This window comes from Lolium perenne, chromosome 1 (assembly GCF_019359855.2).
Source record: "Lolium perenne isolate Kyuss_39 chromosome 1, Kyuss_2.0, whole genome shotgun sequence".
Taxonomy (NCBI): domain Eukaryota; kingdom Viridiplantae; phylum Streptophyta; class Magnoliopsida; order Poales; family Poaceae; genus Lolium; species Lolium perenne.
The window spans coordinates 188522636-188548637 of record NC_067244.2 but is presented as its reverse complement, the minus strand read 5'-3'; the positions used below and the strand labels follow the sequence as shown (position 1 = coordinate 188548637).

At 44.2% G+C, this 26002-nt stretch overlaps 2 protein-coding genes across 2 annotated transcripts; both read right to left on the bottom strand.

Moving 5' to 3' along the window:
- Window positions 1-5614: 5614 nt before the first annotated feature.
- LOC139831201 (ABC transporter G family member 23) lies at window positions 5615-8046 on the bottom strand. Its single transcript, XM_071820551.1, has one exon. The coding sequence runs from the start codon at window positions 7835-7837 to the stop codon at window positions 5783-5785; it is 2055 nt and encodes a 684-aa protein (XP_071676652.1). The 5' UTR covers window positions 7838-8046; the 3' UTR covers window positions 5615-5782.
- A 728-nt stretch (window positions 8047-8774) lies between these two features.
- Window positions 8775-16777, bottom strand: LOC127335729 (PH, RCC1 and FYVE domains-containing protein 1). The gene is made up of 9 exons (XM_051362459.2): window positions 16406-16777; window positions 15138-15224; window positions 14939-15028; window positions 14378-14458; window positions 14041-14235; window positions 11500-13608; window positions 10885-11031; window positions 9877-10244; window positions 8775-9246 (listed from the first exon to the last, which is right to left on the bottom strand). The coding sequence occupies exons 1-9, from the start codon at window positions 16472-16474 to the stop codon at window positions 9117-9119; spliced, it is 3276 nt and encodes a 1091-aa protein (XP_051218419.2). The 5' UTR covers window positions 16475-16777; the 3' UTR covers window positions 8775-9116.
- Window positions 16778-26002: the final 9225 nt, after the last annotated feature.

Here is a 26002-nt window from a genome sequence, read left to right as displayed (position 1 = left end):
GCATATGATCTTGCATATGCAACTTTGTTCCAACTTTGCTTGATCCTCATTTGAATTTGAGAAGGAATTTGGGGTGGTGGTTTTGGGCAAAGTTGAAGTCCTTGATGTTGTCTTGGATGAGGTGCAAAGAGTTGTCAAAGTGTAGACATGAAAAGTCAAAAACCAGGGGCTCAAAGTGGGTACCAGATTAAAAATGGCACATATGACCATAATCATATGTGAGCTCAATTTTGATTCAAATTTGATTTGAATTGAGTTTGATTGATTCCAAAAGTGTTAATAAGTGTTTAGTATCCATTTACAACCAATGGTGCAAACCAAAATGGCCTAGATCAAAGATTTGTAAAAATGGCATAGGCCATATGTGGGTGTGAAGTGGATTTCTAGAATTCCTTTTTCTATTTTATTTTTATTTGACTTTGGTTGATCAAGTGATCATTGCTAGGGTTTTCGAGTAGGGGAGAACAATTAAGCAAGAATCATGGCAAGAGCACACTCAAAGAATTATGAAGTAAAACTATATGCATAGACCTATATGATAATAAAAAGTTTTTGTTGACTCCTATTTTTGGATTCTTGAAATCTCTCTCTTGTTCTTCTTATTGAAAACTTGGGATGTTACAAACAGGCTGTGGTAGATCGATAAAACGAGGTCCCTTCTATATATGTGCGATGAAATGTAGCGATATTTCGTCTAAACTGTGACTGCCTACTTCTCTAAGTTGGAACTAGTACTTCGTGATTGGAATAATCGTGTGTATTTACACAAGAATTTGGCAATCTTGACGGTGGTCTAGGGAACACATGGTACAGGTATAAAATGTGTGCAAATACGGGGAAGCGTGATGCAGCGACGTGTAAAAGCGAGACAAAACATAAATAAACGTTCTAGGCTGCGAAGTTGAAAAAACATGGTTGGTTTTTAAGTCGGCCATTGTGAATGGTTGGGAGGGGGGCTGAGATAGTTTAATAGGAAAAAGTTATTATACTTCAAAAATATGGAGTGTGGGGGGAGGGGGCAGATGTGGGTCCTACAGTTTAAATTCAAAAAAGTGGGTCCGTTGATGTGGGTCCCTTATTCGAATTCAAAAGTAGGGCCTGCATGAACAGTACCTGCGTGGGGTCGATATTTGAATTCAAAATGCGGGGTCTACCTGATTTGGAATGTGGGTTAAGTACTGATGTGCATGCCTAAGAGGATATGGGGATAAGCGTATGGAACTGATGTTGCCACGTGTCGGCCGTTGAGGGGGTGTTCACGTATCCCCCTGATCACCAGGCTTCTTTTGTTTCTTACAATGCTATTTACTATTATGCATGCTTTGTAGAATGTAAGAGTTATCACTTGATGATTTCATATTACTTATTGTAATTCTTTATTGACGGAACCTTGTGATATTTTTCATGATTATTTAGAAGCTATATATTATAAACTCCAAAGTTCATGTTAGTTTTATCACCTTCATTCTCGGGACGAGCATAGGTTAAGCTTAGGGATGTTGATGCATGTAAAATGCATACATGAACTTTGTCCTTTATCATATTGAATTCCCACATATTTGCAACATATATGATGATAATACCATGTTTTACATTGATTTATGGGGATTTACCAATGATTCCCTTTATTTGGTTTATAACTCCGCCGAACAGGCAAACCATGTTTTGTGTATTTTTCATTTTCAGAGACCTATACGGAGTCAAATTGACATGGGATGTTTGGAGCGTCATTTTTCATCGGGAGAAGCACCCTGGGACCTAGAAGCACACCTGGATAAGCCTAAGGCCCAAAAGAGATCAGGTGGCGCGCCCAAACATGTAGGACGCGCCACCTGTGCTCTTTTGACCATCGATCGTCCAAATCGTGTGATCTTTTCGCCCACCGACGTATTTTTTCCTAAAAATCACTATATATATGGCCCCGAAGAGTTCTCGGGAGGAGAGAGCCGCAGAAAGACAGAAACACAAAAACGGAGGGTGCAACAGAGAAGATTGGAGGGGGAAACTCCGTCGGGATCACCATCGGAGGGATCTCCACCTTCTCCAACGTCTTCATCATCATCACCATGATCAAGGGAGAGTAGCCCACCTCTGGACTACGGGTTTGTGGCAGTAGCTTGATCTATTTCTCTCATATTCTTCATAGTTCTTAGTGCCATATGAGCTGCCTCATATGATTATGGCCATATTTGTAATACTTATGTGGTGGATCCTTATTCTATGATATTGTGATATGAGATCTGATCGTATTATGTATAAGATGTATTGATAGATGCATATTATGTACCTCGTTCTTAAGTATTTGTTCTGATCCAACATCTATGCAAGAGCGTGTGTGGGGTGATGTGTGTGTTAGATGGAGTATGGTTTTAGTAATGGAATAGTGAAAACAAATTCATGATCTATTATGGCTTTTCCTTTTCTTTTGCTACCTCATTAGGGATAAAGTTAATGCATGTGATATGGACATTCTGCACTTGGAGTCCCAACATCATCATAGCTGCAATTCCCATCGCCTCCATCAAATTAGGTCAACTAGGGGACATTCTTTTGAGGTGATAGTTTGAGAGATTTTTAGGGGAAAAATTGGGTGAAATCACAACGACTGAATCAGTGAAATGTTGTGGGGGAAGTTAGATGAAATTTGTGGGGTTCAACTCAAAAGGAAGGGGGACTTTTTTATGGGGGTTTTTTGTGTGTGGACGATGATCTAGCTCTCAAACCTAACTTTTATATTATGTGGCCACTGGTGAGAGCCGTGACGTGAGATGTACACAATAGCAGCTATGGTGAGCTGCTAGACCAGAAGGAGGGGATCCAGCGGAGTTGGAGAAGAATGGGAAGACAAAGAAAGGAGAGTAGTTTAGTTTCTTCAGTTTTGTTTAATCCCCTTTCCTTGCCGACTATTGTGTCTTTATACTCCTACAATTGTTGCTTGGCCAAATTCACACATCTGAGTCCACTATGTAATGTGGTAGGATATGATAAAGTGGTGTCTCTAGTTCACCAGGAATCAAACCTCATATTTAACGCGTTGGTGTCTTATAAAAAGACCGAATATTCTTTCAGTGGAAAGCGACGTTTTCATCAATAGTGGAGCGTTTATGCTAAAGAGTGTGTGGATGCATTCATAGAGTTGAGTGTGTGAGCATATTTGTGGGCGTCTGAGTGCGTACTATGTATTGTGTTTTACAATAACAACAAAAAGACAATGGAACAATGTTTAAGAGCGTGTTAATGACGAGAAGTGTGGTAGCGGAGGTGACACTTGTGGAAAGAATGACATGAGGGTGAGGCAGGTGGTGTTTGGCGGTGAGTGAACACCGGATTGTGAACAATCCAGTCGACTTTCAAACATGATATTTCTCAAATAATTTAAAAATTGATTTCCTAGTTTTTAGCTAGCAGAGAATTAAGTTTATGCTCAATCAAGTCCTATACCTTTCGATTACATCGTGATGCTTGTATATAAGTTGCAAGTTAAGTTGCAACTAATATTTTTTCAGTTACAAGTTGCAACTGAGAATTTTTTCTGTTGCAAGTGTGCATGAAACTAAGAAAAATGTTTCTGACATTAGATTTGCTTCGTGATTCGTGATAGTCATGAGTTGCAATATGGATTGCAACTAATATTTGATAACATTAATTATCTAACTTAGAACGAAGTTAGTTCTCAATCGACTATACCACCTATAGAAATAGCATTCCTCTTCAAATAGTGGAAATATTTTTCGATAAAAGACGCTTTATTACTAAAAAAAATTAAGCATTACACCCAGCCTCTGCATAACAAGGATGCACACAGCCGTTCCAGTAGCAAGTAAAAATAGACATAAACTTGCATAAGCAAAAGAAACAAAGAGAACCAACTAGTCTACATTGGCTGCAATCCGACGATTATGCAGCCACCCATGTTGGAAAATAAACTCCTTGGTCGTAGTCTTCAATCATGTAGACACCTCCGTAAAGAGGTCGCGGTCCTCCAATCGCTGAAGCGGCTACCATGAATGGAGCAAAGCCATACACCGGTAAATGACTTGCATGAGAGAAGAATTTTTATCATTAAAAACCTTGTCATTTCTATATAGCCAAAGCAACCATACAACAGCAAACGCGCCCATTATGATAAATGTTTTAAACCTAGAATCCACTCTATTTAGCCAATTGCCAAAAATATTTGCAATGCTTCGAGGTGGCTATAAGGTAGAACCTATCTGAATGATTGATCATCTAGACCTAGCAACCCGACAGTTGAAGAAAATATGTTTTATTGTCTCCTCTTCGTGACTAAAAACACATTTCGTGCAACCCTGCCAGTTGCGTTTTGCAAGGTTATCTTTAGTAAGAAACACAACCGGACGAAGATACCATGCAAAAACCTTTGTTTTCAGAAATATCTTCATCTTTCAGATGGATTTATTATTGACAATCGGTTGAATGGGTCCAATTAACACTTTATACATGAAGCTTAGCGAGAATGAACCATTCTTGGTATGACCCAACGGAATTCGTCATTCCCATGTATCAACTGGATTGAAGCTAACATCTATAGCAAATCATTCCAAGCAGCTAGTCGGGGACAAATAAGATCACGCATGAACATCATAGAGGGCGGAGAAGTTTCCATCACCTTTTGTAAGGTATCCCCCTTATGTCGAACAATATTGTACAAGAATAGATATTGGTCGTGAAGAGTGGTTGTTCTTAACCATTTATCTTCCCAGAACCGTATCTTTGACCCATTCCTAATCGAGAAGAAACCATATGGAAAAAAGTGCTTCTTAGTTGCCATAATGTCAGCCCAAAAGTGCGAATCACCTAGTTTCCAAAGAACCTGATAGATTACTTTTGAGCTCACATACTTTTTTCGTAATAGTTTTTTCCATACACCATCCTCATTTAACAACCCAGCGAGCCATTTACCTAGCAAGACCCTATTTCTAACCTCAAGATCATGAACGTCAAGTCCACCTGATCTTTTAGATGGCAAACAACACTCCATTTTGCCAACCAGTATTTTTTTCTTCTCACTATTCCCTTACTAAAAGAATTTTGATGGGAAATAATCAAATCTATGCAAGACTCCTTTGGGTAACTGGAAAAAATAAATCATATACAGTACCATGTTCGTAAGTACTAAATTTATGAGTACTAATCTTCCATCGAGGGAGAATAACTTTCCTTTCCATCTACTAAAACATTTCTGAAATCTTTCCTCAACAAGTTTCCATTCAGCCAATGTGAGCCTCCCATAATGTATCGGAATGCCAAGATAGCTAATTGAAAAACTATCAAGCCCACATTCGAAAAGCTCGGCATATAGGTTGGCATCATCTTTGGTATCTCCAAAACAAAACAATTCACTTTTATTATAATTAATCTTGAGACCCGACAACTGCTCGAACTCTGATAGAATTAACTTCGGGTTTCGTGTTTTTTTCAAATCATGATTCATAAATAGAATTGTATCATCGGCATACTGAAGAATAGATAGACCCCCAACCAAATGCAAAACTACACCTTCAATCTGGCCATCAACTTTAGCACGCTCAATTAAAATAATAAAAATATAAATCAGTACATTCTTACTTAACTCATCTAAACAAATAAGAGCGGAAAAGCAAAAGCAAGATCGGATTTGTATGTATGGTCGATTACACAAAAAGATTTACATGTAGCTAGACACCATCGAAAATTCCAAATAGCAAGGGCGAAGGAAACCAAAAACCGGGTAAACAATGGATCACAGCGTGTTTTTTTTTCTTTTTTTTTTTTGAGCCTATCACAGCGTGGTCTTGGACGCCCTCCTGACCAGCACAGCCCAGCACATGATCCTGTACACCAGGAAGAAGCCCAACATGACACCCACATTGACCCACCTCATTCCCTCGTCGACCCCTCTCCCCCTCAGCACGTCGCCGCCTGTGCTCAAGCACACGCCGTTGCCGTTCATGGCGTTCCCTCCCATCCACGCAACGCACTTCTCGCTGGCGCTGCCACCGTACTCGTTGATGAGTAGCAGGTCCAGCGGGTACCTGTACATGGACACGTAGTACATGAAGGTCCAGTACCTCGGGATGCTCTCCTTGGGTATGAAGTAGCCGGAGAAGAGGAAGAAGACGCCGAGGAAGATGCAGATGAGAGAGTTGCCGAGGATGAAGTCCGGCGACACGGCGCTGAGGAAGAGGACCAGGGAGCTTGCCATGAGCACGATGAGCCACACGGCGAGGACGAAGAAGGCGAATGCGGCGAGGGAGGCGCGGAGGCCCACGAGCCAGTAGACTGGCACCGAGAAGAGGATCGCCACGGCGAGGAGGCAGGGCGCGAAGACGAGCGCGTTGGCGATCACGTAGGAGGACAGGCGGTAGGCGCGGCGGGACGCCTCCCGCATCAGCACGCGGCGCTCCTGGAGGAGGATTGGCAGGGCCTCGACAGTGGAGGAGAGGAGGAAGCTGAGGCTGAAGGCGAAGAGTCCTAGCCGGAGCGCCACGCCGTCCGGGTCGGCGGGGACGCGGAAGAAGACGCTGCCGAGGCCGAGGCCGCCGACGATGGCCTGCGCCGCCCGCGCCGCGAAGAGCTGCTGCGTGCGGTACATTGTGCGCCAGCAGCGCACGGTCAGCGCCGTCACCTCCACGGCGCGGCCCCGATACCCGTGCTCGGGGACGTGAAGGCCGCCGCGGCCGCTGGCGAGGCCGAGGCTTTCGTCCTCGGACTGGTCTTGATCCTTGAGCGCGGCGAACTTGGAGTGGTCCTCCTGGAGCTGGTCGGTGACCTCCATGGCGAGCTCCAGCGGGTTGAGCTGCGTGGGGATCTTGTGGCCGAGCCTCCCGAGCGCGCCCTCGAGCGACTTGAGCGTGCCGAAGTGCGCGACGGCGCCCCGGGAGAGCAGCAGCAGCGACGAGATGTAGCCGAGCATGCGGTAGCTGGGCTGGTGGATGCTGAGCACCACCACCTGGCGCCGCGCGCGCGCCACCTCGTGCAGGAGCGCCAGAACGTCCATGGCGGACCGGCTGTCCAGCCCGGACGTGGGTTCGTCAAGCAGCAGCACCGGCGGGTCGTGCACGATGTCCACCGCGATGGAGACCCGCTTCCGCTCGCCGCCGGACACCCCGCGGGCGGACGACATCTCGCCGTCTCCGCCGCCGACGTAGCTGTCCGCCACCTCGGAGAGGCCCAGCTCCTGCAAGAGCGCCTCGACCCTCTCGTTCCGCTCCCGCGCGGTCACGTCGGAGCGGAGCCTGAACCGCGCGGCGAAGAGGATGGTCTCGCGGACGGTGAGCAGCGGGAGGAGGTTGTCGTCCTGCGTGACGAAGCCGCACGTCCGGCGCAGCTGCGCGCGGGAGGTGACGGCGTGGCCGTTGATGGACACGGTGGGCGGCTTGGCGATCTCGGAGCCGGTGCCGCGGCCGGACAGGATGCGGAGGAGCGTCGACTTGCCGGCGCCGCTGGGGCCCACGATGGCCAGGATGCGGGAGCTGGACGCGGTGAAGGAGACGGAGTTGAGGAGCCCCTTGCTCGCGGTGGCGGTGGCTGGGGCGGAGGAGGACTGCAGGAACGGGAGGAAGGCGGCGCTGGCGCGGCGAGGCGCGGGGCAGGAGAGGTTTGTGACGGCGAGGGTGTACTCCGGAGGAGGCGAGGGCTGGGAGGAGGAGGAGAAGGACGGCGACGCGGAGTCGGGCGGCGACGACGAGGACGCCGACGTTGACAAGAGGAGCGCCGGGTCCAGCTCCGACGACAGGTCCTGATCCATGGCTGCAGGCGAGTGGCGTGAGTGAGAGGTGTCGATCTGGAGAGCGAGATGTGGGAGCAATAGAGGAGCGGGAAACTGCAGATTCATACACTACAAATAGCCTCGACAATTAGCTCTCTTCAAAAAAGGTAGTAACTGGTTTTCTTGAACCTGTTGCACACTCATGCACGCACGGCACGAAACACCGTTGCTTGATTGTTCGTAGCTAGTGCCCTTCTAGAACTCAGGTGCTAGCTATATTTCACACCGATTACTACCACTACAAATGCAGCTCTTGTGCGCTGCGTTTTTGAATAAATTAGTGTCAATCGCTTTGAGATTTAAGGGGTAAAATCACTAGCTAGGTGATCGCCGGTCAACATGGCTGAGATGGGCAAAGAGTGGAGGAAAGGTTCTCTGTTTGGGTGAGGGGGCGTTGCGACTTGTGAGCTACTGAGACCTAACTGAATGTTGGTGTCATTTGTGTTGTGTGTGTTTCTTGGCAGTTGGACCTAACCGCCCGTCCTTAACCAATCTATAGATTGGTTCTTATTTCGTGAAGTTCGGCTGCTTATTGTCCTCCTGGGCAGATAAAGCTAAAGTACAACAAGAATGCATATGGCGCCGAGGATACCATGCTTTGTAAGGCATCAGAAAGCACCATCGCCGGTACTACCTCCGTTCCTAAATGTAAGCATGTTTTGGAAAGCAAAGGTAAAATTAAATGTAACGAAGCGGTAAAACATCAAAGGAACAGTTCTCTTAAATGTAACGAAGCGGTAAAACATCAAAGGAACAGTTCTCTCAGGGCTGAAAATGTCAGCTGATATCGACAAACAAATGCGTTCCCTCTCAGCGATTGAAATGGTCGCAAGAGAGTGCCAATAGTCTGGGCCACACCTACTTTATCGTTTCTAAGAACTGGGGGTTGCTAGAAAACACAGTATGCATGTGTGCAAATTACAGCACAACCGCATGAAACAAAATGACTTCTAGCAACAGAAAAATCGTCAAAATTAAACAAGCGTCTGGGTACTCAGCTCAATGAATATAAAGGTTATACTATGCATAACTACTTTGCATCTCAATCTACAGTTAGCATCAAGTCCTCTGCAACGCGAGTGGTTGTTGAACCTATATTCACGTATCAATGGATAATCAGGAAGAACAAACTCTAAAATTGATGCGCTTGCTTATGCATTTACAGGGCAGATTAGCCAGCTGCCACGGACAATTTACATCACTTCTGCTCGAGCAATCTACTTTCCACGCAAGGAAAAAGGAAGAGGGGTGAATTGTGCAAAAGAAAATGCAAACCCACATTTTCCAAACAGCAGGCCCCTCCTCTTTCAGGCCCTAATTAATCTCGTAACCCACATGTTCTATGTCAGTGAGGTATATCACCATCAATACTCGCAACCGATTTGTCGACCACACGAACATTATACAGCTCGTATACCCTTGCACGATTCTCTTGCCACCATTGTTCTGCTTGCGTCTCGCTGAAACGCTTCCGGCTGCATGAAGAAAATACGATGAGTTTATAGCTGCAAAAATGAAACGCCGGAAACTACAGTAGCTCTTTTTAATAGTACAACAAAAAATCTCTAGTTTCTAAGCAAATATTACCTCCGTTCAAAAATTTAAGCCCTTTTAGAAAGCTAGGCTTATATTTCGGAATGGAGGTAGTAGTAGAGAATAGCCTGTAGGATGATTGTAATTCTTCTTTCGGTTCTTAATCTCCAGCAGACAAGAAATAAGTATGCATATAAAAATACAAATAGAAATCTTATTTCTCCTAATTACTCCCTCTGTTCCGTAATATAAGAATATACTGGTTGTAATAACATCTTATATAATGGGACAGAGGAAGTAGTTGCCAATTATTTTGTGAATTGTTTCATAATTAAACAGGTTGTCCTTTCTATATAGCTTACAAAACAAAAAAAATGTGTTCCAAATAACTAAAGAATAGTATACAGCGTACCATGGTTGAACTATACTACGTCACGGATCAAATCAACAAAATGCCCAAAATTGCGTAACAGCTATTGAAAATGTACCGGTAGCATGCACATAAACGTCTAGTTGAGAAGTTCTTCAAGTGATTTATAGTCCCATTTCTAAAGGGAGCAATAGGAATGTACCTGAACCGGACCCTCTTGAGATCTCTAGCCCCTCCAGGTAGGGCAGTAAGGGTGATGTAGACCCCAGGTTCATCTTGCTCTACCCATTCAGACTCAAGCTTAGTGTCTGAATCAGGTAGTCTGGTTCCATTCTTGCCAACTTCTAAGTGAGTCTTATTTCTAACTGAACTTGGTCCATTAGAAACAACCAACCCATTAGATCCGTTCAAATACGGCTCTCCAGAACCTCTTGGGCTACCTAAATTCTCAGTTGCCACTGATATATCACTTGGAACAGGCATTCCAGAAAGCGGTGGCAGTCTGTTGTGCTTAACTGGTCCTGCTCCTGCCCCTGCTCCTTCAGGTAGTTTCTCTGCCATACCCTTCAACTGTTGCAGAAAAATGTTCATGAGTACTTGACATGTTGGACAGAATCATCATTCAAGTTTTAACATCATCGTGCCCTGTTAGTTACTACCTCCGGGTTTTTTTTAGTCAACCCTCAGTTTGGCTTGTGCATGCACGTATCGCACGTTGTGGCCGCGTTAATTAAATCCGAACCAAGGTAGTACTTGCTAATGAAAAACACCATAGCATGCCCACTGCATGGCTTGACAGACATACGGAGGTCAAAAAAGAACAGAGGGACATAATCCTCGTTTTGGGAGCTAGTGCTTGGTGGGCCTGGTGGCGACCCTAGATCACGAGCTCTTCTCCTACCTGGAATCCTACGGCCTGCAGTTCTGTTTGTTATTTAGTACTCGTACTAGTATACTCCCTCTGATCCCATATAGAACATGTCTCAACTTTGTCTAAATTTAGGTGTATCTAGACACTACTCCCTACGTTCCAATGAATAAGATGCGGAAGCTGCCTTTTGACCAATCTACGGACCTCTTGGTTTTGAGCCATTCAATCAATCAGATTTGCTAAAACATGTAAGTAAGGTTGTTATTTATAAATGTTTGTACAGTAGGTCCTGACAGGAATATAACAAAAAAATATCCTCACAAAAGAAGCAAATCTTACTTGCGCAGTGAGTGACTTGATTACTTCTTTTGCAGCTTTGCACTTGGCAGTTTCCTCCCCTGCAATGGAAATAGCTTCTTTTAACTGTTTAGTTGTTCTCTCCAATTCAACTTCCAGTAGGTGAGACTTCCGAGTAAGATTTTCCACCTGAAATATTGAACTTAATTAGAATCTCCACAAGTGAACAAACTCTCACTTTAAAGTTTAAACAAAAAGGGGAGTTCGATGAACTAGCATTTTAATATTTTTATATGAACAGTCATGGTACTTATATTTTGGAACTGAGGGGGTATTAGCTAGCAGCAAAGAAAACTACTGTCATAATAATGGTTCAGTTCCATTAATATTTGTCTACCTTGTTCCAGTGGGCAGTGGATGTACACTGGGCCAGCTAAAAAATAAAGGCAGGAATGTGTACAGACTTCTTAATTGTCATGTGAGTTTATGTCAGATATTTTGATTTTCCATTTAGAAGTTAACAGTTTAGTATGACTGCTCCATCGAGTCAAAGTTATAGATGATGACCAATATTTGCTTAGTGCATACAATCATACAGCTTATAATGGATGCAAGTTAGAAACACCGGTTGAATAGAGAGCACATCAAGACCTTTACCTGCGATCTCAAATTTACAACCTCTTGGCTTAGGCTGTCCTTTATTGGCTTGGCACCGTCTACAACTCTTGGAGATGTTAGACCACCCAAGGTAGGTGTTGGAGTTGTTGATCTAGGAGGGCTTGCTCTTCTTGAAACAGGTGATGTCGCCCTAGAAACAATTCTTGATCCTGGAACTGATGCTGAGAAGAATTTCTTTGATGAGCCAAAAGATTTTGAAATGTTGAGACCACTCCAGTGAGAACTGCCATTTGGAATAGGGGAAACACGACTGCTATTAAATTCAAACTTCTTGTTTCTCTTTGAATATCTGCTATCCATGTTCTTGAAAGATTCCATCGATGACAATCTAGACAGTTGAACATTTGATCTTGTCTCCAAATCCTCGTTGATGGAATTAGAATCATTGAACCCTTGCAAGATAGCTCCCCGCTTTGCTGAAGAATATCTATCTGTCTCAGGTGCCTTATTCAGTTTGCCATAGCAGTTATCACAGACACGGTAAGGCTTGTTTGGATTAGGTGCTAATGAAGCTTTCAGAGATTTCTTACTGCTGCAGGAGTGACAAAATACAAGGGCACAATTGTAGCAATTATGCCGTTTTCTCCTTAAGTTAAATGGCAAGCGGCATCCAGAACACATAGACTGGTCAACTCCAGACACCCACTTGTGAATGCATATTGCTGCAGTGAAGTTAATTCCACAAACAACACTCCTGACCTGCTTATCTTTCAGAGCTTCAACCAATGTAGGACAATTCCTATCATCAGTATCACCGTGTCCTAACCGACCATTTGCACCTTTACCCCATGTATACACCTCTGTCCTCGAAGTTAAGACAGCAACATGATAAGCACCACAAGAGATTTCCTCTACAAAGTTTTTATGTAGCTTCCCTTCAACACGCGTAGGAATCATGCCATCTGCTTGTGGATTTCCAAGCTGACCATAGACAGAACTTCCCATTGTATATACATGCCCAGAGGTTGTTAGTGCTACCGTGAAGCAATGACCACAAGCTACTTGGCAAAAGTTAGGCTCAACCAACGAAGCTACACACGTTGGGACTAGTTTTGAATCTTTGTCACCATGTCCTAAACGACCTTTATCACCATCACCCCATGTAAATATCTTGCCAGATGAACAATTGCTGGAACTTGAATTCCCAACCATAACTTCAACAACGGCGGCCGTGTGCCACACACCACAAGATGCGCGGACAGTCCGTAGACCTTTGAGGGATTCCACCTCCCTTGGGACAGAAAGACTCTGTCGGTCTCCGTGACCTAGAACTCCAAAGGAGCCATCTCCAAATGTGAATAGCTGCCCCGCAGACGTTACTACAGCTGTGTGCCAAGGGCCACATGAAATAGACGAAACATGTATTCCTTCTAATGGTCCATTGAGCCTTTTGGGCATCCATTGACTGACTTCATTCCCATGACCCAAAAGCCCAAAATTAAAGGTGCCATTTCCCCATGTGTATAAATCTCCAGAGAGCGTAACTGCACAAGTATGGTACTCACCACATGCCACTAGCTCAATGTTCATATGAGCAAGAGCATCGATAAGTTTTGGCTGGGGCACATCACAATCTACACCGTGACCAAGACGCCCGCCGGACTCCTCACCCCAAGAGTAGACCTCTCCCTGCTTTGTGACAAGTGTGGCATGCCTTCCTCCACAAGAAATGTTTTGCACATCAAGTCTTCCAGCGAACTCCAGTGGTTTTGGTACAAGACAATCCATCTTTGCACCTGAGGAACTTCCAACCCTTGAATTTCCACCTCCAAGAATTCCCTCCCCAGTTCCCTCTCCCCATATGAAAACATCTCCTAGAGCATCACCATCATCATGACCAGAACCGTGACTTGATGAACTAACAGCACTTGATAAACTAACTCGGAAACCGTCCATTGGGATGCCTCTACCATTTGTGTTATCTGAGTGCCCAGAAGACGCAGAGTGGACTGAACCAACATTAGAATCCGATGGAAAGAAGGGCCTGGGTGGAGCCGCATAGGATACGATATCAGAAAAGGCCTTGTCCAAGCCGACCTTTGGCGGACTCCCATATGGACTACGGAGTCGGTAGTTTTCGCTACCATCCTGTTGCAGTACATACAATAGTTATAGAGATTGTTTTCTATAATAACTGAGGTAGACAGAAGAAATAAAATAAAAATAACACGATTTGCCATCATTGGAAACAGATATTATTTCATTTATGATTTTAGTTCATCAAATTGAAATATAATTACATATATATTTATTCTACTCCCACAAACCAGTATGCGATGGAGACTGTACAGACCATAATCAACATGAGTATCATAGGTACCAACTAACTTTGCTGCTGTTCAAATCTTAAGCCAGTGGTTTCTCAGAAAATCTTAAGGAGTAGCGTAAAACAAAAAATGGAGAAGACCAAGGTATGTGAAGCAGGAAGTGTTTCTTGCTCAGTGCTGGCTGACCAGCATACCACAAGTTAACAAGGGAGTGCTTGGAAGAGGGATGGGCTGGTTGGGAGGTGGGAAATACCTTGTGGACACTATCATTGCTGCTGAAAGGAGAACTCAAGGGGGAGCTCCTTCTTGTGTAAGTTCTTGGACTAGTCGTAGCAGAGGAAAGCATATCACTTCTTGACTCTGTCCTCCATTTTCTTTGGTGACTACGGGATATCAGTGTTTTTAGCCCAGCAAACCACACCTCAGCTTCATCTTTATCTTTGCATATCTAGTATTCGTGACAAAAGCAAATTACCAAATTGGTTAGCTACCGATAGAAATTGTAAGTGAACAAAGGAATTCAGTGTGCACCAAAGTTGGCCAAAAGACCAATATATTACATAGCATATGAATAATGAGGCGTGACTTACAATATCCAATGATCTATCATGAGATATGAGAGAAAATGACTGGCATTCCTTCTCAGGTCGTGGATACCTCTGAAAAATTGCCTGGATCGACAAAAAAGAAGTATGATATTAGGACAACTTTGCAGCACTTCAAGATAGTAGAACCTCTTTGCTAAATATCTGAGTGCTAAAGATGATATCTAAGTGGACCTTGAGAAGTTGATTCAATTTGAAGGAGTGTGTTTGTGTTGAACTTAATTTTTGTGGGGAAGATTGATGGTATCGCTCCATGGCATAAAGTTTCCAATGTAGGATCCTAAATGTTTTCGAACTATAGGGAATTCAAGTAAATTAATGGAATCAAGAACAGGAAACAAATTAGAAGCAAGCTCTCTCTAAAGAGAAGAAAATTCACAGTAGGGACAAAGCTGAAGAAAGCCCCACGGAATATCCAGGAGTTGGCACCAATAGCGAAGAAGAATAAATTATAGTTGGTTTAGCCAATATGAACCATTACATTTGAGGCTAAAACCCAATAAAACGTGTCTCACAAAATATGGTTTTGTTGAAATAGTAACTCACAGTTCGCTGTCCGGGAATTATCCTGGACACATGGCTCAACCTTAGCTGCTTCTCCTCTTTCCCTGAGAACCAAATCAATACAGATTCATCCTGTAGGAAAAAAAAGGAGTACCAGGGCATTCGAAGATTAGACAGGAAACTAGGACAGACAGAAAGAACTTGAGAATTCTGTGACAGAGCAAATGTAAGAAAGGCTCACATTGGAAAGCCTGAAGGGGCAGAACTTTGGCTTCCCTCTACGTCCGTACTTGAGCAAGTATGCCCCTTTCTTGAGAGCAGTGATGGCCTGCAGTAACAGCGAGAATAAGGTTGTACCAAGCTTCAGTAACCAGCGTCTCAAATACTATCCTACCAAACTAGATGAGGAAATAGTTGCAGTTTCACATGTCAAAGGAGGAGCCTTATAACACCATGGAACCATCAAGCACGCTATAAAGTGCCCATGGATGCTTGCAATTTGAACTGGCATTTCAAGCAGTATTGGTCAATGTAGAAACGGAAAAGGAACATATATCATTGTACCGCAACACCGATCAATTCAGGTGAGGTAGGATCAAAATAGTCAAGCTTCTCGATACACAAGACAGCAGACAAACAGTTAGCCAGGCAGTAAGCGCGGAGAGGATGTGCAAAGATGTCGAAAAATATGGCACGTGAACCAACGATTTCCACAGGAGATTTGTCCTTTTCAGTTGGTGAGAAGACGCGGAATAGCATAGGACAAAATCTGGCTTGAGTGAAGTATGCACGGAAACGTATGCTTTTGGATCCTACCAGCTGCATTTGCCATTTGATACATCAATATATGATGTAGTTGTATTGTGCACTAGGGTACACATAGACTAAGAGAAGAAATCAGCCTCGATAAAAGGGTGAAGCAATTTTACTAGCCCCTCTGTGGGGGGGGCAACTGGGCAAGTAGTAGCTGCCAGTGATCATCACATGGAACAGAGCGCTCGGGTCTCGAAGCAAAGTAACGCGACAGAGCTCGGTACAACATTAATGGACGCGAAAAAGTGGGGGAACGGGAGGATAACTGTAGCGTACTCCCAATTAGATGGAAGGGAGCTCGGATGAGCCAATTTGACCGGCAGGGTGGCAACTAGCGAAGAAGTAGGTGCCGAACAGGTAAACCAGTAGCAAGACATAAACTCTGGCAAATGAACATCTCCGACCCAAGACGCCGCAAATTACAGCTCTACCTGTAGGCGGCACAGCTGAATCTCTAAACTGTCCCCCAAATTACGGCAACCACGGGGGCCAGAACTGCAGCCACCGAAGCTCATGAGATTCGGCAGAACTTGCGCAGAGAGAGCACGCAAATGCATCTACGTCGACTGCGCGGGTCTCCCGACGGGGCTTAAGGTCACACGCGGAATCCGCGCCGGGAATTCCGCGGCGACTGTAGGCGGACACGCGGGGGTTGACACGCGAGGGGGGTGAGAGGGTATTTGGGGGGCCGCTCACCTGCTCGATGTCGCGCTCGACGGGCCCGGCCCTGGCGCCGCCGAGATCCGAGGACGCGTCCGACATCATCGGCGTCAGCGCGCGGCCCTCCCCATCGCGCCGCGCCTCGCTCCGGCAGCAGCGCCTAGGGCCGGCCTGCCTAGCGCGCCGCAAATGGGGGAGGAGCCGGAGGCCGCGGCGGCCCGCGCGGTGCGGCGCGGCGCGGGCGAGCGAGCGCGGTAGGGTTCCGGGGGAGCGAGATCCGGGCGGCGGGAGGGGTTTGGGAGGGGAGCGGGGCAGTGGCGAGCTGGAGGGCGAGATCGAGGGCGAGCGAGGAATGGAGAGAGGAGAGGAGAGGAGGGCGAGGTGGTGGTGGGAGGAGGGGAGGGGAGGCGTTCGTGTGTGCGTGTGTTTTTTTCTCGGTTCTGGCGGAGGCGGCTTTTTGCTGCGTTATTAGAGGTTTGTTACGACGCGTGCGGCTCTGCGCTGTGATTGCTAGGGGACTGGGGAGTAGCCTGCTGTGCGGCGCAGCTGTTACGGCCGCGGCGGCCGTCAGTGCTACGCTGGTACACTACGGTGATTGGACGCCGTGTGGTTGAAATCCGTTGGCTGTGGGGCGCACGAGCAAAGTGAAGTGAGGGGAATCTCATTCTTTTCTCGTTTTGAGATCGTGAGGGAAGGGGAATCTGTTTGTGACTTTGTGCGGCTATAGACGTGGTTCATCATGTGCCACGGTAAGAATGCCTCGAGTCCGCACTAAGACAAGTTAGAGCATCTTCAGCGGTTTGATGCATTTTAGTCACTAAGGTATGTTGTTTTGTGCTGAATCTCAAACACCAAGTTAACCAATTTTCGGGGGATTCGAAGTAGCCTAGCAGTCAAACGCATTTTTCTACAGTATAGGCATTTTTTTTCTCATCTATTCTTCCCAAATTGGCACGTACATGTTTAAAAACAAATATTCCAACGTGATGTTTAATAAACTTATTACGTCCAAGTAAATAAAATAGTTTACAAGCATTGTCAAAGGGCAAATTCAATGAGATTGATTGACTACTCCCCATTCTCTTCATGGCCTGCCAATACCCATATGAGATCATGCAACTTCGTTTGCAGAGAGGTTTGCAAATGTGGATGTTGTCAAAGACTTCAACGCTCATATGCAGAAACTCCTCCCATGTTCCTGCCCCAGGCTGTGGCTGAACCAAGTCAACCTGGAATTTCCATCTGTGATCATTGAGGCCACCAAGACGCTGTCTCGACGATCATGTTGTGCATAATCAAACAACAGGTAGTCACCTCATGCATGGTCTTCTTAAAAAAGAACATGTTTTAGGATGGGTGACGAACAATAGCCCACTCAGCTTGGAGCGCACCAAATGCTCGCTCCACATCTTTTCTGCAAGCATCTTATCTCTAGGCAAATCTCCTTGTTTTCTCTTTATCGGGTTTGCGAACTATCTTCACAAGTGTGGCCCAACGGGATAGATGTCATCAGCAAGATAGTATTGCTTGTCCTTTGTAGAAGCCGGTCGAATATCGGAGAGCGGAGCACATTAATGTCATTGTGGGAACCAGACATGCCAAAGAAAGAGTGCCAAATGTATTGACCATGTCATGCAAATGGATAGTTCTTTCACTCTCGATACATGTAGTCTGCCATCGATTGTCCATGGGAACCATCTTGCCTCGTTGATCGACAATAGACTGTTGGCTCTCTTGAGTAAAGTTTGTCGAAACCGCAATCACGACTCGACAAAACATGTACATGGATTCAAGGTAGGTACTCTCACTCATTCGCAGGTACTCGTCGAAGATATCACCAGACACTCCATATTACCACACTGGGGAAGGATCTTCTTCCCAGTGAGGGAATGATGGTGCTCCTTCACAGTGGGGGCAGCAAGGGCCCTTCTATGACGATGGATCATATGGTTGGGCGCCGAACCCCGACTATCATGGCTACTAGCTTCACCCCAAACTTGTGGGAGTATGTATCCTTCCCTTTTTCTCCATTGTATATTGCCATGCTAGTTTTCACTTCAGTTGAGTGCATTGTACTTATTTTTAGTTTACAATTTGAAAAAAAACAAAAGGATTTCTATTTTTTGTTTTTGCATGTTGTTTCCTTTTAACAAAAACCCAAAAAGATTTTCTTTTTAGAAGAACAATTAAAAGAGAGTAATAAAATCTGCATGATGATGTTCACCGTTTTATTTTTAGTTCTTACTATGTAACTCCGATAAGGCTGAAATTTTGGCAGCACTTATAACTTTTCATACCCCACGCTCGCAAAAATTAGCAAAAATTCTTGGGATGTTTAAGTAGAGCAAAACTTGGATGCATAACTGCTAGAATTTGTTGGCATATTTTATTTTTCATCACTAAAAGTGGCTAGTTGAACTTGCAAATGATCTGAAATTAATGCTATACTTGTATATAGATCCCAATCACATGAGAAATCATTTTACTGAGATCGCTGATGTAAGAATAAGATGCTTTGAGTAAACCAAGTTTAAATTTCTTAATTCTATATGTGAGCATATTGTGCAGTTCAAGTTGGGAGAGAAAGAACAACGATGATGAAACTGTATGTGAAGATCGATAAAAGAGGTATGACACATTTGCTATATTAATGTATGAAATTTAACGATAGCAAATATTTGTGCGTAGTTTTATCAATATTTGGGGAAGTGATACTAGATGTCTACTATCTTTGTGTTCTCCTCTCTATTTATGATGCAAACGAGATATTATTGAGAAATACTACTTATACATGATTGGGAGATAGTAGCTTTGAATAGAAGTCTATGCATCCCCTTATTCTTGTTATTGCGAACTTGGCACATGTTGAATGATGAATTATATTCCTATGTGTCTTTAAAATATGAAGGATGATGTTTGTATGATGGTCCAGCCTATTAAATGGTGAACCTCATCGTCGAAGCATACATAAGTCGGCTGGTACATATTTAGTTGACCAACCAATCTCTTGCTAGCCTCTGAACCATTGAGCCACCGCTTAGGAAAAGAAAAAGATAAGAGGAAAAAAGAAAAAAAATGATAAGAGAGAAAAAAAGTTATAACCTAATGAGTGAGCTATTATGATGATGTCAAAGAAAGGGCTAAAACTAAGAAGTGCCCGAAGCACACTAAATGCTTTTATGCTACAAAGGGGGAGAACCCATGCCACTCATAAGGTGAAAATCTAAGAAGCGAACACCTAACCCATTTCCATTCCACTATACGGTCAACTAAAGATACTAGCTACTTACTCATATATGAGTATTCTATGAGAGTTTGAATGTTAAAAGACCGGAAAGATACGACAACCTTCCATTATTCAGGTTTGGAATCAAGCATAATGAAATTACTAGTCGATAAATAAAATAATTAAAGGTCTCAAAAATCTTGTGAATTATTCCATCAAATGCGATGTGAGATTGTTTGTTGCCACTATCAATTAATCATGTCCAAGTAGCGTTGCCATATAGTACCTCTTTTACACCATGTATAGATAGAGGAACATGAACATAGTGCATATTTAGTAAAACTTTGCCATTCATTTGTGAAGCTATGTATCGAATACTTGCCATGTTAAATTGTTTATGCATGCATAGAGCAAAGTTCTTGTCAAAGTCTTTTATCGCTTCTGCACGACATTTGAGTTGTTTGAGGACAAACAACGAGCTAAGCTTGGGGGAGTTGATACATCTCAAATTATCTACTTTTCCAAGCACTTTGCTCAAAGATTTACTCCAGAATCTCACCATACTTTGATAAAAACTGCTGAATCTGACGTTGTTTTTCGCAAAGTCTTGTTTCTGTCAGTTTTCACAGGAAATAAAATCGGGAAAAATACCAAGGGAGTTTTTCATCAAAATAGAGGGCCTGCATCTTTGGATCACGAGAGGGGATCCACGAGGCCCAAAACGCACCTGGCGGCCCGCCCTATGGTGTTGGGCACACCACTCAGGGCCTTTTGGCCATTGGTCGTCGTCTCGCCCCCTCCTCGTGTGGTGCTTTATATAACCTAAAAACTACCCCTCTGGAAGCACTGAGACATTTCGCGAAACAGAGCGCCCCTGAGACCACAATCTTCGTTTTGGGGGTCAGATTGATCCTGCTCTCCACCCTAGAGAGAGGGATTTCGAGGGCTTCTTCATCATCACCGCCACCAACGTCATCGCCAACCACCATGGGCTCACTCTCCATCACCATGAGTGAGTGGTTCTCTGTAGGCTTAAGAGGTGGATGGGTTTTGGATGAGATTGATCATGTAATCATCCACATTTTATTGAGATTTGAGGTGTTTGTCTTGAAGATATTCTTGTATGAGTGTCGGTGCACCTCTGCTATATGTAATGCTTGTTACTAGGGCCCGAGTGACATGATTTCGGTACTGAACCTATATTGCTTTATTATATATATGAGGTTGGTATCTATTTGCAAGGTGTATTTCTTATTATTATGTTGACCCCGCGAATCTCTAAGGTGACAGATAGGGAAAAATAATGGGAATATGTGATATTTGAGGATATTGTGTGTTCATGGATCCTAATGCTTTATTCCGGGCTATTCGAAAGGATATACCTTAATTGTTTGTAATTACAAGTTGTCCCCAGTAAAATGGGAAAGCAGGATAAAATATATTATGCAAATTCTATTCATTAGTATGCATAGCTATATTTGGAGCATACACTACACATAACTGAATTAGAGATGGATGCTATCTTAGTTGGATTACATTATATGATCAAAATCATTCATACAACACCCCACTACGACCTCATGCCTACGCTTTTAGCCACTGAAAGTTACATAAATACTACTTCCGGTGCAAACTAGAAATCTGCTACTGTTGTTTACTATTTGCTTTTTACTATTTGAATCAACGGATGAACCTCGCTACCCACGGGGTAGCTGCACACCCCTCCACGAGCTGACACATGTCCCATTGGTCAAAGCTTATTATCCCTCCACCTGGTACTGTACACGATACTTAACATTTAATGATGATTAGAGCTTCCCCTCTATAGGACTCGCCTCCTCCCCCGAATCGAGTCAACGGAGCTCGGAGCTCTTAGAAGGAGCGGTTGTCCAAACCAACCACCGCTCCTCCACTTCCTCCCCAACAATGACCTGCTGCACTCGAACACCAGCGCCACCGTCGAGATCTCGCGGGATCCGCTGTGACCGGATCCTCCCGTTGACTCGAGTTGGACGACTATTTTTTCGATCTATCTCTCTCCAATTCTGCTCGTCCATGTGTTATAGAGGGATTCGAGCTCTGGCGTCTTATCCCTTAATAACTGACACCGACCCACCGCTCCTCCACTACGACCTACCCGGCGGCGGGTGTGGAAGCTCTTCTTTCAGCTTGATTCAATAGGAGCTTTTCGTCCAGCCCGAGTCAACGGGTATCCACTCTAGGCAGAGGAGGTCGAGTGGTTCTTCCATTCCATCGAATGCCTCTTCTTCCAAATCGAGCGCGAAAGACGCGAGGTCAAGCGGTGATTTCAGAGCAGCGTCGGCGGCCACCTCCGGCTCCTCCTCGGTGACGAAGAGCTCAACGGATTTACGAGACGCCAACCTGCAAGCGAGATGCGCGGAGCACGGCTTGCTCGCTCGCGTAAAAATCCCCTAGCCCGAGCTGCAAATCTCCCAAATTCCTCTGAACGAGAGCATCCATGTTCTCTTGATTCGCCGCTGCTTGCTGCTTAGCTTGACCACAGGACTCGCCGATGCTTGCAGTTAGGGGATAAGGGATGCCGCTTCAGCGCTGCACCAGCCGCACCGTCTCGACGCTGACGGTGGGTGTGGAGGTGCGGCCCGCGGCGAGCGCTCTACAGCGGCAGAATCAGGAGTTTACTGGCGCGTCAGCGAGCACTCGACGGCGGCGCTGGTGTTCGAGCGCGGCAGGACGCCATTGTCGGGAGGAGGCGGAGGAGCATAGAGACGAGGTCTATTCATTCACGGGTTAGGTGGGGGATTATTTCGTATCCTGTTTAATCACCAACAATTAGCTACCAGCTATATGACGCGGTCAACGCGTGCAAAGTACCAAATTGGAATCTCAACACAGATTGGACAGCAACCAATGCATGCGTAGCTACCTCCGTGGGTAGCAAATGCACTCTCTTCAATCAATTGCGATAAAATTACCACTTGCTTTGTGAGTTTATTGATATACAAATGTGGTTGAGAGTGACGTCTCAATTGCTAAAATCTTGTTGGTATTCTTGGGTCCCCTTGAGTCGAACTATAAATTTGGGTAATATTTCCCATCGAAGATTTCAGCGATCCCCTCACTAGTAGAAAATCTCTCATAAGTACCGGTTCCAGAGGGGCTTTAGTACCGGTTGAGCAACCGGTATTAATTATCTGGCACTAAAGCCCCCCCCCCTTTCGTACCGGTTGCTTACGTACCGGTATAAAAGGCCCTTGATACGTCCAATTTGCATCACTATTTTATATCATAATTTGCTGTTATTCATTGATATATTTCATATTTGGATACAATACTTATGTTATTTCATCTATTTTGCATGTTTCATCATTATTGGAGGATCAAACACCGGAGCCAGGATTCTGCTGGAAAAAGCACCGTCAGAACGCAATATTTCGGAAGATCAACTGTGGAAGGAAATTATACCAAAAATCCTATTTTTCCAGATGACGAAGGAAGCCAGAAGGGGGAGCTGAGAAGACCCAGGGTGGGCCCACACCATAGGGCGGCGCGCCCCATGGCCTGGCCGCGCCACCATGTGGTGTGGGGGCCCCACAGCCCCTTTCGCCTCCTTTTCTTCGCGAAACCCTTCGTCCCGAAAACCTAAGCCACAGAGGGTACCTCGCGAAGAGTTACAGCCGCCTCTGCGGGGCGGAGAACACCAGAGAGAAAGAGCTCTCCGGCGGGCAGGAATCCACCGGGGAAATTCCCTCCGGGAGGGGGAAATCGACGCCATCGTCACCGTCATCGAGCTGGACATCATCTCCATCACCATCATCATCATCTCCACCATCATCACCGCCGTCTCCATCACTGGACACCGTCATCGCCGTAGCAATTTGGGTTTGATCTTGATTGTTTGATAGGGGAAACTCTCCCGGTATCGATCTCTACTTGTTGTTGATGCTATTGAGTGAAACCATTGAACCAAGGTTTATGTTCAGATTGTTATTCATCATCATATCACCTCTGATCATGTTCCATATGATGTCTCGTGAGTAGTTCGTTTAGTTCTTGAGGACATGGGTGAAGTCTAAATGTTAGTAGTGAACTATGGATGAGTAATATTCAATGGTATGATATTTAAGTTGTGGTGTTATTCTTCTAGTGGTGTCATGTGAACGTCGACTACATGACACTTCACCTTTATGGGCCTAGGGGAATGCATCTTGTATTCGTTTGCCAATTGCGGGGTTGCCGGAGTGACAGAAACCTAAACCCCCGTTGGTACATCGATGCAGGAGGGATCGCAGGATCTCAGAGTTTAAGGCTGTGGTTAGATTTATTCTTAATTACTTTCTTGTAGTTGCGGATGCTTGCAAGGGGTATAATCACAAGTATGTATTAGTCCTAGGAAGGGCGGTACATTAGCATAGGTTCACCCACACAACACTTATCATAACAATGAAGATTATTTAGCCGTATGTAGCGAAAGCACTAGACTAAAATCCCGTGTGTCCTCGAGAACGTTTGGTCATTATAAGTAAACAAACCGGCTTGTCCTTTGTGCTAAAAAGGATTGGGCCACTCGCTGCAATTGTTACTCTCGCACTTTACTTACTCGTACTTTATTCAACGGTTACATCAAAACCCCCTGAATACTTGTCTGTGAGCATTTACAGTGAATTCTTCATCGAAACTGCTTGTCAACACCTTCTGCTCCTCGTTGGGATCGACATTCTTACTTATCGAAAATACTACGATACACCCCCTATACTTGTGGGTCATCAAGACTATTTTTAAAGCGCCGTTCTTAGGGAGTGAAGCGCTATTGGTAAGTGGAATTGGTAAGGAAAACCTTTCTTGTTTGTGCTGATTTTATTTACTTTGCTGCTATAAGTCATTATGGAGAGATCTTCTCTTCAATTTCTATTTGGGAAATCTACTACTACTGCAACGGTAGTGGATGAGGCGCCAGGTGAGGAAGTGATACCATATAAAATACCTATGAAAATTATTGAACGTGTTATGGATAACCGCTATGAAGGGGATGGAACTGTCCACCCTGGAGATCATTTATTGTTCTTACATGAATTATGCGGTTTATTCAAGTGTGCAGGTATTGCTATGGATGAAGTGAGGAAGAAACTATTCTCTTTATCGCCGGGTTCTGGTAAGGCGGCGCATTGGTATAAATTACTGGATAATGGGGATTCTCTTGAATGGAATGATATTGTGCCCCGGTTTTATTCTAAGTTCTATCATCCAAGTGAAATTCACAAGGATCGGAATCGCATATATAATTTTTGGCCTCATGATGGAGAGAGTATTGCCCAAGCTTGGGGGAGATTGAAGTCTTTAATGCTCAAATGCCCCATTCATGAGCTTCCTGGTAATGTTATTATTGATAATTTCTATGCAAGACTTTCTTTTCAAGACAAGACTTTCTTTGGATACTTCTTGTTCTGGATCATTTACACGCAACAAAGAAGAGTTTAAAAGGGACCTTCTTGATCGGATCCAAGAAAATACTGAAGGTTGGGAGAACGACAAGGATAGAGAATCAGGTATAATTTATGATTATAAATGCATTGAAGCTTTTATGAATACTGATAAATTTCGTAATATGAGTGCTACATATGGTCTTGATTCTCAAGTTGCTGCAAATCTTTATAAAGCTTTTGCCTCTCATTATGAATTGCCAAAGAAGAATTTTGATAAGTATCATGAACCGTATAAAGATAAAATTGATTCATCTATTAATAAATGCGTTGTAGTTGAAACTTGATCATGTTATTCCTGAAGCTTATATTGAAAAAAATCCTTTCCTGCTAAAATGAAGGAGTACTCTGTTATAAATAGTGCGGTTCATAAAAGTGAAAAGAAACCTATAGAACCCGAAGAACAAATAAAAGTTGAACCTCTTTGTTGCAATAATTAAAGATCTTGTGACTGAAAATGTGGAGGATGGTCATATTATTTTCTGTGAAGATGCTTCTAATATTGTTTCACATCCTAATAAACCCAGACAAGCTAGTGTTCCTATGCTATCTGTTAGAATTGGTGATCATTGCTATTATGGATTATGTGATATTGGTGCAAGTGTTAGTGCTATTCCTTATGAGCTTTACACGGAGATTATGCACGAAATTGATTCTTGTGAACTTGAAGATATTGATGTGGTTATTCAGCTGGCTAATAGAGAAACTATTTCTCCAATTGGTATTGTTTGAGATGTGGAAGTTTTATGCGGTAAGATTAAATATCCTGCTGACTTTTTGGTACTTGGTTCTGCTGCTAGTGATTATTGTCCTATTATTTTTGGTAGACCTTTTCTAAATACTTGTGGAGCTATTATAGATTGCAAGAAAGAGAAAATTTTGACTAAATTTGCTGGTGAATCTTATGAGTTTAACTTCTCTAAATTTACCAAAACTCCTTATAAAGCT

Excerpts from the sequence above, each read along its gene's own strand:
- LOC139831201 (XM_071820551.1), bottom strand. The coding sequence starts at position 7,837 with ATGAATCTGCAGTTTCCCGCTCCTCTATTGCTCCCACATCTCGCTCTC.
- LOC127335729 (XM_051362459.2), bottom strand. The coding sequence starts at position 16,474 with ATGATGTCGGACGCGTCCTCGGATCTCGGCGGCGCCAGGGCCGGGCCC. Across the intron at positions 15,225-16,405 it reads TCGAGCGCGACATCGAGCAG|GCCATCACTGCTCTCAAGAA; the intron begins GTGAGCGGCCCC and ends CTGTTACTGCAG. Across the intron at positions 10,245-10,884 it reads TCAAGTCACTCACTGCGCAA|TTGAAGGGTATGGCAGAGAA; the intron begins GTAAGATTTGCT and ends TTTCTGCAACAG.